Genomic DNA, 13,085 nt, shown 5'->3' with positions numbered 1-13,085 from the left:
TAGTTAATTTATAGCCTGAAAAAGCCAAAAAATTATGAGAATTATCCCGGGCTCTTGTGGGGGGCCATGGGTGAGGGAACCAAAATGGTGCTTGTAATATAGTACAAGGGCGGCGCTTGGCAACGCGACCCATTGCAGCTACACGGGACACCGCTTGCTAAATCTGGGGTGAATAAGTAAAAGAAAATTCAATTTGCCAAAAAAAACCAAACTGTCGGCTCTGGAGGGGTGCAAAATTGGAAATGAAGAACCGAAAAAATGTTTTGTTAGGAATTGTTTGGATAAATTGTGAGGGAGGGGCATGACCTTCTAAGGGTAGGGCTGACAGGACTCCAGCTTGAGGCCCGGGACTAAATCCTTATCATTTTTCTTTTTTCACTCTATAAATTAACTGTAGAAGAGCCCCCCCCCCCCGTGGAAAATCGGGCATGGGCCCTACGAAAGATTCCCTGACACAGGAGGTAGGGACTATGGAGGGAGCAATAGGTAGGAGATGCAAAAAATAAGTCCCACACGGGTACATAGTTTGTTTCGAGCCAGCCCAGATAGCTGGTATTACGATCAGAGGCCTTGTCTATTTTCGCAACGTTTCCGTTTTCGAGGTATAGTAGGACTCAAAGGCGTAATGTTGTGAATTTTTACTGTGTTAAATTTTGTTGTCTTAAGTAAAGTCAATGTTGCCGCCCCTTACACAGTGCCGTCTTAAAGCATCAGCCCGGGGGCCTCACAAAAATGAGATCTGGTTGAAATTATCGAGAATTTGTTTGGTAGGGCCTCTAAAAAATCAATTGGCCCGGGGGCCCACAATACTCTTAAGATGGCCCTGCCCTTACAACCTGCCGCCCGGGTGTGCCGCACCCCTTGCACCCTTGCTTAAGGCGCCCCTGTTCCAATACATTATCACAGCAATGTAGTTTTAAAAAATTTTAAATTTCGCGGGTATTTTTCCCCATGTATGATTTGATCTCTTGGAGTTCGTTATAACTGAATTCGACTTTATTTCTTTTCAGCAGAGGCAATGGATTGGCACCCCCTTTCAAAATTCATAAAAAATACCCCAGAGCAATCATTCTCTATTCGATTTTTATAAATATATTGCCCATCAGACCACTCAGTGCTGGCTGAAAATAGCTTTGTGCTAAACTAGATGGCTATCCGTCTGTAATTGAATGAAAACGATGGGTTTTTTACAAGCTTTCATTTTTCACCCATCTACTTCTTGGATTACATTTACTACCAGCACTCAAAAGAATGTCAATGAATGGTCAACAAATCTTTGTTTTCTTTATGACAGCCCTCTTTGAATGAAAAGTCTGAACACACACAATTTTCTGCCTTTACAGTTATTCCATTTTGCTTAAACCTCTTCTATAGTTTGTGTCAGGGCCTACTATCACTCCCAAATCGTAAAACCACTGAGATTACATGAACCACTTCTTTTTATTTCCTTCTTCCTCATGTTAACATTACTTGAATGGGGAAAAATTACGAAAAAGATATTCTAGTCACTCTGACTAAAAAAATTTAATGTCACAAATTTCTTCGTGGCCCCCGTATCAGTAGCCGTGGCTCCCCTTTTGCAAGATTTTCATCTGTGGCAACCCCCGGAATATCCTAGGGTCCCCAGTTGAGAACCACTGATTTACACCTCAGTAGTTTATGTATTTATCCCTTTTTGCTAAATCTTTAAATTGTAAGTAAACTGTAATTTTTAATCACATAATTTTTGATTAAAAATTATCAGAAGCGGAAGAAAAAGAGAATGTATGGCACTATTTCCTAGAATTGAAAAGTGATGGCAAAGTTTTAGCTAAGAGCAAAATTGTGGTCATGTGCAAAGTAATAAAGCTGCACGAATGAAAGCACATATTGCCAGATGCAATTATGAACCTTCAACCTCTGTATGTGAAGATAGTGAAATTTCTCTTCCCGCTCTAAACACTGAAAATCATGATTTCCAAGATGAAGAAAATCTATCTATCAAGAAATTTAAAAGTATTTCAACAACCTTTAGATGTGTTTGTTCAAAAGACGAGCAAAAGTGAAAAGGATAAAATTGATGGAGCAGTTGTGAAGTTCTTTTTTGGGTGTAATATTTCCTTTTCGGTCGTGGAAAATGATCTTTTTAAAAATATGCTAAAACTGTTGCGCCCAGGATATAGCCCACCATCTCGAAAAGCTCTTTCAAGTGACCTCCTCACCAACATTCATTGAGATGCAAAAGGAAATGAAGAAGGCAGTATCCAACAAAAGTGCAACTTTAATAATAGATGGTTGGAGCAATATACATAATGATCCAATTACTGCAGCTTGTATCCAGATCGAGGAAAAATCATATCTTGTGGATGCAAAAGATTCTGGAGCAACGAAGAAAACAGCTGAATATTTAACTGAAAAATGCAGAAACATAATAAAAGACCTGTAAAGCAAGTTTCAATGTCAGATAAAAAGTGTTGTAACAGACAATGCAAAGAACATGGAAAAAATATGGCTTGAACTGAAAGATACTGATGAACTTATAATGTATGGATGCTCTGCTCATTGGCTGAATCTTCTTGGTCAAGACATAACACCATCAACAGTTACAAAACATGTGATCAAAGTACAAAAGTACTTCAGGAACCATCATTCTCCAGGTGCTTGGCTCAAAGAATGTGTAGGTTGTGTTAAACCACAATTACCCTGCAGTATTCGCTGGAACAGTCAAATAATTTGTTTAGAAACTTTCATTAAGAATCACAGCTCAGATTGTTAATGATCACTCAAGAGAAACTGACTCGAACATTGTAAATATTGTAAGAGATTATAATCTCTACTGCAATGTTAAAGATTTACTGTTGCAGTTGAAACCAGTTTCAGATGCTTTAAATAGCATACAAAGCAGTCATTCGACATTGGCAGATTCCTGTCATCTGTTGTGCTCTATACTAAAAAAATCTGTTTTGAAGTTTCATATAATTCAAGTCCAAAAGTGTTTCACTCAAGCAGTTCTACCATACCATTTAGTTGCATATTTATTACATCCGAAATAAAGAGGAGAGTTGTTAAATTATGAACAAAAAGAAAATGCTTGAAAGTGGTTATAGAGTGTAGATCCCACTTACAAACCCCTAGCAATAAAATTTGATCTAAAGGAATCACCATTTCCTGAAACATACTTTTCTGCTGGTGTGATTGAATCGGTTGCTGCTAACAAATGGTGGGAAAGTATTTCATCTGTTTGTGACATTTCAAAGGATTTTTGCAAACTAACAGCACATTTACAAATTTGTCCGGCTAGTTCTGCCACTATAGAAAGGACATTCTCAAACTTTTCATTCATTCATTCTGATATCAGGAATAAACTTTCATTGGAAACCTCTTCAAAACTCCTATTTTGCTATGCAATGTTAAAAAAGAAATAATTATCACAATCATCTCTTTGCTTTCTTAAGAATGATGATCTCAATGAAATAGTAAATTTTTGTTTTCATATTTTTGGTTGTTAAATATTCATTTTTATACCATGTCATTTTATAAGTTTCACATTTTTTTTAAGTTTTTATATTCAAAAGACTATTTCATAATTGAAAAACTAAGCTTGGTATATCTTGTAAAAAGAATAATTTTTGACATTTTTGCCTGGTTTTTTCCACTTTTTGCTACTGTCCAGCAAAAATCCATTTTTGCCGGCAAAAAACCCAACCTTGTCAGAGCAGTTAATTTCTCATAAATGAGAGGAGCACTTCCTATGCACGTTTTAAACAGATGACGCTTTAAACATTTGATGTTGGATTCCCACAGTCCACCAAAGTGAGGTGATAACGGAGGAATGAAGTGCTGATTTTCTCTTCAAAGATAACTTTCTGCACATCTTGAGATTTACAGAGTTCGAACTGCACCTTTAAATAATTGGCAGCACCCTTGAAGTTGGTTGAATTGTCCGAATACATATGTCTGCGGGCTTCCCTCTTCTGGATATGAATCTTCTAAATGCTGCAAGGAAAGCTGCAGTACTTAGCTCCGACACAATTTCAATGTGAATTACCATTATTGTGAAGCACACAAACAACGCTAAGTATGACTTGAGTCGAACCTTCGACCTCCTCAGTATCGAAACAATTAATGTCAAATTTTAGACTGTCAGGTAAGTTTCAAAAACCAAGTCTGAAACCACCTGATCAAATTTTAGTGATGGTGTTGCTACATTTATGGATAGATTTTCAAAAAAATTAAATAATTTCATGCATTTAACACTTGAATGAAATTATGGATTAAAGAAACAAAACAAAATATCTACCTCTTTCCTTTTAACTTTACGGTTCCTTTACATAATGACAGTTCTCTACGGTAGTCAATCATCGTCATATTATTTACCCTGAAATTTTTTTTAAGAATCTTGCTTGATCCCTCTACACTTTCTCGTGTCTCATTCACATCCTTCAAAGAAAAAATAATAAATTGAACAAAGTTGCTATGATAAGACTTAACAAGAATAGGGGAATTTCTAGTAAAGTTGATTGGGGAATCAATAATTTTTGAACATAAAGTTGGGAAAAAACAGCATTAAATGGGGGTAAATTGTTTTAACTCATTTTTAATGCTGTTTTTCCCTACCTTTCCTCCATTTCTTGAATTTGGATATCCCAGCAAATGACTAATGTACTTAGAAATGTGAGCTTTTTTTTAGTTGGCATAAAGAGAGACAGGGCAACAACTTTCTAACTGGATTTTTGTACACACTGGGACTGTATAAAAAGTATAATTTTAGTAACTATACAATCACTTGAAACAGAAACATAATATCTGAGTACTACACATTATTTAGGAACAACGGTTCACCATTAAAATGCCATACACCAGGGGTGGAAAATGAAAATTTGATTTTTGTAACAGGAAAAATTACTTTTGTAGCAGTAAAAATATTGTTTTTGTAGCAGCATTTTTATCAGTTTTGTAGCTTCTTTAAAATTTTGGCAGTAAAAATAAAATACAGTTTGTATGGCCCTATACATGCATGTGACAGAGTACAAAGAATTAGTTTTTACTTTGAAAAACGGTGTTATCTCGGCTCAGAAGAAAGAAGAGGGTGTTCTTCCCCCCCCCCCCCCCGTACAAAATAGAGAGAGATTTCCTCTAGAAGAAAAAAAAAAATTTTAATCAAAAATTTCGACAGACTTCTTGATATTTTTGTTTTTACATTCTCTACAATATCAACAAATGAAAGGCTAACATATGAAAAGCAATTATTTTTCTTGTTTTTGCCACTGATGCAAGTTTAAGTTGTGCTTTCATACTCTTCAGTTTCAAGCATTTTTGAACGTTTGATCTTGCTTCTTTTACCAGAATTTACCCATTTCATATTTAAAATGATAAGTGTTTCTTTTTGAGTTCGCACTTGATCATCTCAGTTTGATTCAATATACTTTGAGATGACTTCTTTTCCTGGGTCATTCTTAGAATATTTATTCGAAATTGTCAGAAATTTAATAGAGTGATTAAAAACTATAGACTTAATTATTTTTAACTTAAGCTATAGTAATTTAAACTACAGAATTAAATTATTTTTGATTCAAACTACAGAAATAACTATTAGAAATTTAAATACAATGATTCTATTTTCACAAAAGATTCAATTTGGGTACATCTGTTTTCACTCCCTATTTTTAACTGATTTGTGATTGCTCCTGTGTTTATTTTCCAGCATCTTCAACAGATTTTCAGTCTCTCGTTTTATTTCAAAGTTTTCTATTATTCAGTTTCTACCAGGGTTGGTAAAAAACCAAAAACAGTTTTTTTTTTATTTAAACTGGTTTTTTTTGTTACAACTCTTTAATGCCCAGATAGAAAACCTGGGAGGTTCGTGAAAATACCAAGTTTTTTGTGTTCCAAGTGGACTCGTCCAAATTTCGGCCACTTTCCCTCTCCCCACGCTTTCTCCATGAGTTTCTATTCATGCTACCCTTTGCATTGACGTTCACCCTTTCATTTCAATGGATTTTCGGGATATAATTTGTCTATATACTGAAAACACACCCCTTTCCTCACAGTATTATCTCTTTGTAAAATGCATTGAGTACCCTTATCTTTCCATAAATGATATACATGAGTGTGAGTGCAAGGAGGTGTGATCCATACAGGTCTATTGTGTGAGAGGGTCTACTGTGTCAGTAAGGAAGACAGTACTTTACTTGGATATAATCAGTCCATTCTCAAGGAGCATTCTAGTACATCAGCTTTTAAAGTCCCATTGATAGGGCATTGCAGTTGTCTTTTCCGTTCCCGCCTCTGACAAGAGCTTTCATCTTCTTTTCCGTTGGTGACAAAGCCCACCCAAAGAATCTCTGGTATGTGGATGGAGCCTGTTCCTCCCTCCTTTTTTTGCCTTTTTATTTACGGTAAGGCGACTTGATAAGGGCCTATTATAGCCCCTATTCTAGTGGCTATAATTTACGGCAACCGATCTGTGGGAAAAGCGAATCTGTTTCGCTTTCCCCACTGGACTGTCAGTTTCCAGCACTTTAAGGCGCGCCGGCGAAAAGATACACTTGACGCCGTCCCCCTACTCCAGTTGGAACGGGAAAAAAAAACTATTTCTTTTTCAGTAGCAAGTTGCGATGTGATAAAGCACGTAAAAAAACCTGACATTTTGTGGTTTCTCGTAGTGAGATATTGGCTGTAAACAGAAGAAGGGAGGGATAAAATAGGAATAGTAGGAGAGAATTGTGGTGAAAAAGGTCGATTGCGGCGAAAGTAAGAAAATAGTAGGAAAAATAGGAGTGCTCTCAGTATACTGCGTAATATAGGCGGCTCGATACATCGTTTCGCCGCGTAAGCCACACCAGCAAAAAAAAAAAAATCCCAGTGGTGTTCAACTTTATCTCACCGCTGGGTGTGGTGGAATTTTCGGCTACTGGTTCCGCAGAGTGATGTCGTCCAACGGACCATCGATTTCCAACGTTGACTAGTTGGCAACATAGGCAGGAAAACGTCAAAATTAGCGATTTGGTAAAAAACCGTATTTTTAGAAGCAAAAGCGTATAATCATATAAATTTGCTAAAATCGTACTAAATATGACGAAATCGTAACGGTTGGCAGGTATGCACAACCATTGGATGTTCCAATCCCATCCCCCTGCTTTCACATTTCCTATTATAAAGGAGAAGGGGGTTGTTTTTTTCTCTTTTCTCCCTCTTTATATTGGGGGGAAGCTTCCCCTTATTTTTCTAGGCAATGCTATTCATCACCATGGGGAATGCCTATTCTAAGAAAGATCATCCCTTCAGAGAAAAAATAAGGGCTTTTTAAGGAGTGGCTGCAAAAAGTAAGGAGTTATAAAGGCCCTTCTACAGGGAAATGAAAAGTTAGGACTTTTTAAGCAGTTTGTAAGGATGTGCAAACCCTGCTGTTGCAGAGGACGCTACGGCGGACATCATCAGGGAATTGAAAGAATTCCTGAAAAGTGCCAGGGATGACCGTGACCATCGGAAAGACAAGCCTTTGGTGTGCTGGAGGTGCAACTAGGCTGGCCACCTGCGAAGATCCTGCCCCATGACAGTTCGAGGGCTCGGCACGGGTCACTTTTTTCCCTAAAAGTAACTTTTTTAGAAGCTGTCACTTTTATTACGTATTTTCGGGCACAGGTCACTTTTTCCACTGTTTTAGCGAAAAGCTTCCTCTCTTCATACAGCTTAAGCAACAGACCCTATCAGAGTTGCCAGATTGGCGGTTTTCCCGCCAAATTGGGCTGGTTTAAAAACGGTTAGGCGGGAAATTTTTGTCTTTGGCGGGTGGCGGTTTTTCCAAAATTGTGTTCATGGCGAAAATTTCTCCCTATTTTTCTTTCTTTTTCTTTGCTTGTGAGCAAAGAAGTTTTTATTTTTCACTTCAGTCTCTCATCATGTTTTTTTCCTGACATGGGAGAAGGGGGCATCTCACCCAGCAATGGAAAGTCAGAACATTCAACCTCGCCTCCCCCAAAACTGTATGTACACCTCTACTATTTCCAAACAGCTGTAGGTCAGTGTTTCGTGCCCTACCATGTGGCCAATATCACCCCTCCTCTGTAATTAATCGTCCGGGGAGAGAGGCAACAGAAGCTATAAGCTGGGATGGGATTGCTGTGTAACGGATCAGGATAACATCCTTCTCCTTTACGTCTAGTTATTATTTAGTTTGGGGATTCTCCCGGGGGAGATATCATATCGTCTCGTTATAATGTTATTATAATTTTTACTTACCTGTTTTGGCGGTTGGCTGCAGACTTCCGCCGGAATAATTGTTTTGTTTTTGTGTTTGGCGTAACAGGCGTGATCGGAGAGCCTGGCCAGCTCGCCCGATTACGTTTAGCGTTGCCACTGAGAAATTTTGAAATATTTTTTTACTTTGTTTTGTATGCAAATTATTTTTGTGAAATGTTGAATTTTCTATCAAGAGACGGAGTGTTGCCGGTGGACGAATGGTCCTACAGTTAAAGCCGGGTTTCGATGTATAAAAGCGCCTCTCTCGATCACACTAATCACATTCATTCATTCGTTCACTCAAGTATTCACCTCTTGCTTTGGCTACTTGAGTAGCTTGTTCTTGATTTCGGTCATGAAATTTTAATATAATATGATCTAAATAACTACCATTCTTGCTCCCGGCGGGTCCGGTGAAGATGTTTTTATAAAAGCTAAATAACCAATTAACGAGTCTTGCAGTTCAACCCGTGACTAGCTGCCCTCTGGCAGATGAAACCTTGAATGGTCTGGTTCGTGACAAAACTTCTGGTCTAACGCTATAGAAACGTCCAGTACCTCTATCTTCGACGTTCAACTGGCTGGGCTCCGATGGATTGTCATCGATGATTGCTGGGAGGTCTACCTGAAAACTGGCTGCTGACGACTCGCTCTGAAACTTGGGACACTGTTCTTCGGTTGGTTCCAACGACGTGAACGGATCTACATCGCTATCGTATCTAGTGCACTTGCATCTCTTGGTCAGCGAGAAGAAAGGTGATGTCCGGCTAAATGGACATGGACTTCTGCGGTGAGATCCACGCTTTTTTATAACTAAAATTGATGTCAGAATAATTGACTTTAACGAAAAAAATATTGTTTTAATGAACGAAGTCTAACTTAATGTAAAATAACCGTTACTGTAATAAAGCCCTTTGAAGTGATACAAAACAACTTGTTTGTTTGTTTCCTGCTTGTTGTCTGCTTGTTGCCCAACTGGATAATTCGAACCGGGCACGTAACCCCATTAAGGGATGTTACAGCTGCGCCATAACATTGATTTTCCGAGAAAATTTGGTGCTTCTGCACCAATCGGGGTTCTCTGAAATTTCCCTCTTCAACTTTCGATGACGTCATTTTAGTCATGCTGTCGCGTTAACCTCGGCGTTGCTACTGTAACTTATAGAGCAGTGGTTTTCAACCTTTGTAAGCCCGCGGCCCGGTAGCGTAATTCCATACCGTACATAGGATTTTTAACATTGGATGCGCCTCATTGGCTAAGATCACTAAATCGTCACACCCGATCGTGACTTCGGAACTCGATGTAATGCGCATGAGCGACATATTTATTGGCGCACGTTTTTCCGGCTACTGTTGGTTGGCGCCAATATACTTCCTGGCAACGTTTAATAATGCATATACCTAATTTTAGCTGCAATCTGCGTGTGCCAGTCGGTGTAATGGTTAGAGTACAGGTTTAGTGTATCGAAGGTTGTGGGTTCGAATTACAATGTAAGCCCACTCGAATTCTTTTTTTAATAGTGTTACCCGCGGTCTGTTTTTGGAATATCTTGTTTCAACTTACAAGTTTTGCCCCATTTCCGGTTGTGGTGACAACATAGTTGATAGTTTCAGTCCGGGGGCAGAGGCCCCCTGTAATGGCCGGAGGAGCGAAGCGGCGTCCGAGCCCGAATGAAGTTCGGCCTACATTTATTAATAAAGTAGTAGGAAGCATGTTTTTTTGAGTTGTGATATTATATTGTATATCATTATTATGATAATCATATTATGTTGCTATAAAATTTTGTATCTTTGCAATATTTCGTAATCTTTAATGAATCCTGGTGTTTGGCGATAAGTTGCCAAACGTAACAGCCATAGCTCCGAATCGGTAATGTTCGGCTCTTCGGCTGGTACGTCACGAGAAAGTTTCGGAGTTAGAATTTCCCTCGATCTTAAATGACGTCATTGTGATCTCGCCAATGAGCGTATCCCAGGTTAAAACCTGTGTACATAATGGAATTGTGCGGCCCGGTAAATCTCTTTCGTGTAAGTGAAAGGCTCGGCCATACACGCAACTAACGAGAAATTAATGGGGGGAAATTAAACTGTGAATCACTCTCGCGGCCCGGTGTGACTAGTGTCAGGGCCCGGCAATTGAGAAACACTATTATAGAGAACATTTGTGTATGTTCCGGTTTTTTTTTTTTTTGTAGAATTCAAGATGCCAAGGTTTCCTGCATTTGGGTGTGAACATGGTGTGTCGTCTCCGATTGATTAAAAAATCGAATTTCGAGCTAAAAAAGTCCGGGTTTTTTAACCAATCGGAGACGACGCGGGTTTTCGGAATCTTGAAATACGGATGCACTGTTTGCACCATCGAGCAGGAGGGAGTATGACGTCAGCGGACTTCGCCTTGGCAGAGCTGAGAACGTCGTCCGCAACATCATTCGCCGGAAGATCACGTGACTCGGTGAAAACACACACAATCCCCAGTTATTTTCTTATGGCATAAATAGGAGTTTAAAAAAATAAATGAAGGAAATAATTTCAGCATCTATGAGATACTTCCAAAATTAATGAAAGATAATTTCAGTATTAATGGAAAGTGATTCCAGCATTAATAAAATTCCAAAATTAATGAAAGTGCTAATTTTAACATTAATGAGAGACAATTCCAGAATTAATGAAAGACAAATTCTAAAATTAATGAAATAGATAATTTCAGTTCCAAAATAAATGAAAGATAATTCAGCATTGATAAGAGATAATTCAACACTGTTAAGAGATGAATTATCTCTTATAAGTGTTGAATTAACACTGATGAAAGAAAGAATTCCAGAATTAATGAAAGAAAAATTCTAGTTTAATGAAAGATAATTTCAGTTCCAAAATAAATGAAAGCGATAATTCCAGCATTAATAAAAGAAATAATTTCAGCATTAATGATTTTCGTTTTGAGTCATTTTCATTGGATTTTACATTTTTACGCTGTGTTGAAAAGTTATTTTTTTTTTTATAATAACGTATCCTATACAAAATATGCTCAGGTTCTGCTTTAGTAGACTAGCTGAATTTTTTTTTAGCACGTTTGGTGCTCCTGAATTTTTCTGAAGAAAACCAGAGTTTCAAGATGTATAAAAGAAATAATAAAGGAAATAATTCCAGAATTAATGAAAGAGATAATTCAGCATTGATTCAGAAGTAAGGAGTGGAGTCATTCTCAAAATGCTACAGATATTGATGTCGATGCCAATCTTCTGAAAGCTGTTCGCAGCTCGCATCAGAAGTGTACCAAGACAGACTTCAGCACCAAAAACTTTTGATAAGAAAGTTTCACGACCAGATGAGAATCAAAGACAAAGCAGAAGGAAGGGAGTTGGAAATTCAGTTGTCATTGAAAACTATGTTGAACACTGCAGAGAAAATGATAGAAGTGGGGATAAAGAGAAAAAACTTTGTAGACATCGAAAGTGGGCAAGTTCGTGTGAAAACACTGAAAGAAAAAAATGTGTAGGGTTCTTGAAAAATTAAAGGAAAACAGCATCATGAGTCAACAGAAACAGGAGTCAACAAAATGTCATGAGGTTTTTTTAATGTATGTTTATTTGTTTGATTTGCAACTTTTACCTTTTTTTTACGCCCAGCTTGGATTATGACCAATTTTTACGTCCCTACAAGTGGGTGTAAGTTTTATCAAACATCAAGAGAGTTAAATGAATCAACAAGAGTTAAATGAAAACTTCACCCAAAATTGTAATCGATTTCCGTAACAAAAACGTAACAGATTTGTGTAACACAAAATCATCTTCCGTTACATAAAATCGTCACTAATTTTGGTTGCTTAGAAACAGGCCCTTTTCGAGTTTGTGATTTTATATTATAGAGTAGATTTGTATATGGGTCAGTAAGAAGAAAAATGGATTGTTGTCATTCATGTAGCTCTTAAGAAAATATTCTTGATGTTAAACAGAAGATGGCTAATAAGTATTGAAAACATCTGTTGTGCTGAGGATTTCAACCTTTTTTACTTTTGGAATGCTTAACATAGATACAATAAACTTTGCTTAACAAAATTAATGTATTTCTACTACTGTCTTGAAAACGCTGCATTTTTGAAAGATGGTTAAGCAGCAAAGTATTTCTACCACTTTGTCTTGAAAACGACACAATTCATCACAAGATTCTAATGTTATTGTTGAATGTATTGTCAATTTGGGATATAGAAATGTCCCTCAGCGGATACATTAGAAGAAAAACTAATGAATCCCGAACACGTGCTAGAAAAATTCAGGATGCACCATTTTCTACAGCAAACAGTGAATATAGGACTTAAATTATTTGCTGCTCTTGTGCTTCTTTTAATTATGCTGTAATGACTCAGACGAGTTGAAAAACACATCTGAACAGATTATACAGACTTAGGTATCGTATGTAAATAAAATTTGTACCAGGTAAAAGAAAATTTGATTGTATTTTGTGTGCTGCCATTCATAGCACATAACATGAATAAAAATCCACTACGTGTGGATGGAGAAAAAGTCTCTCCTTCAAACTTTGTTATTTTTTTGTTTTGTTTCTTTAAACGTGAAAACTTTCTACTGTTTTGAAATTTTTCCTGCTTAAATTAATTTTGAGATGAGTTGTGGAAAGCAGCACGAGCAAAGGCATTACAACTGCTGCGTATAGTTGGCGTAATGTAATTCTCTCTCTCGCATAGCTGTTGATAAATTTGCTAAGTTATTCAAAACTTTTCTGTTTAACAAAATGGTTAGTTTGATTTAATTATTTCTTATTATGTAAAAATATTCAATTTGTAAGAGTTCCATTGAAATGCAAAGTTTAGTGAAAACGGTTCATACGATTGCAGATTGTCAAAATTTGGA

General features: G+C 37.3%; 1 protein-coding gene across 2 annotated transcripts in view; it reads right to left on the bottom strand.

Annotated features, from left to right (window-relative positions):
• The window catches only part of LOC149081147 (uncharacterized), a 218,002-nt gene that overhangs the window by 183,406 nt on the left and 21,511 nt on the right, over nt 1-13,085 (bottom strand). For both annotated transcript variants that reach the window (XM_089237931.1, XM_089237932.1), the window contains exon 2: nt 4,280-4,419. In XM_089237931.1, the coding sequence (XP_089094057.1) occupies nt 4,280-4,419 (140 nt within the window). The remainder of the gene's footprint in view (nt 1-4,279; nt 4,420-13,085) is intronic.

This window comes from Pholcus phalangioides, unplaced genomic scaffold, assembly GCF_987345545.1.
Source record: "Pholcus phalangioides strain wild (caught in Gottingen) unplaced genomic scaffold, Ppha-v1.0 ptg000010l_1, whole genome shotgun sequence".
Taxonomy (NCBI): Eukaryota; Metazoa; Arthropoda; class Arachnida; order Araneae; family Pholcidae; genus Pholcus; species Pholcus phalangioides.
Note: the sequence above shows the minus strand (reverse complement) of the source record. Positions and strands in the feature narration are given on the sequence as shown.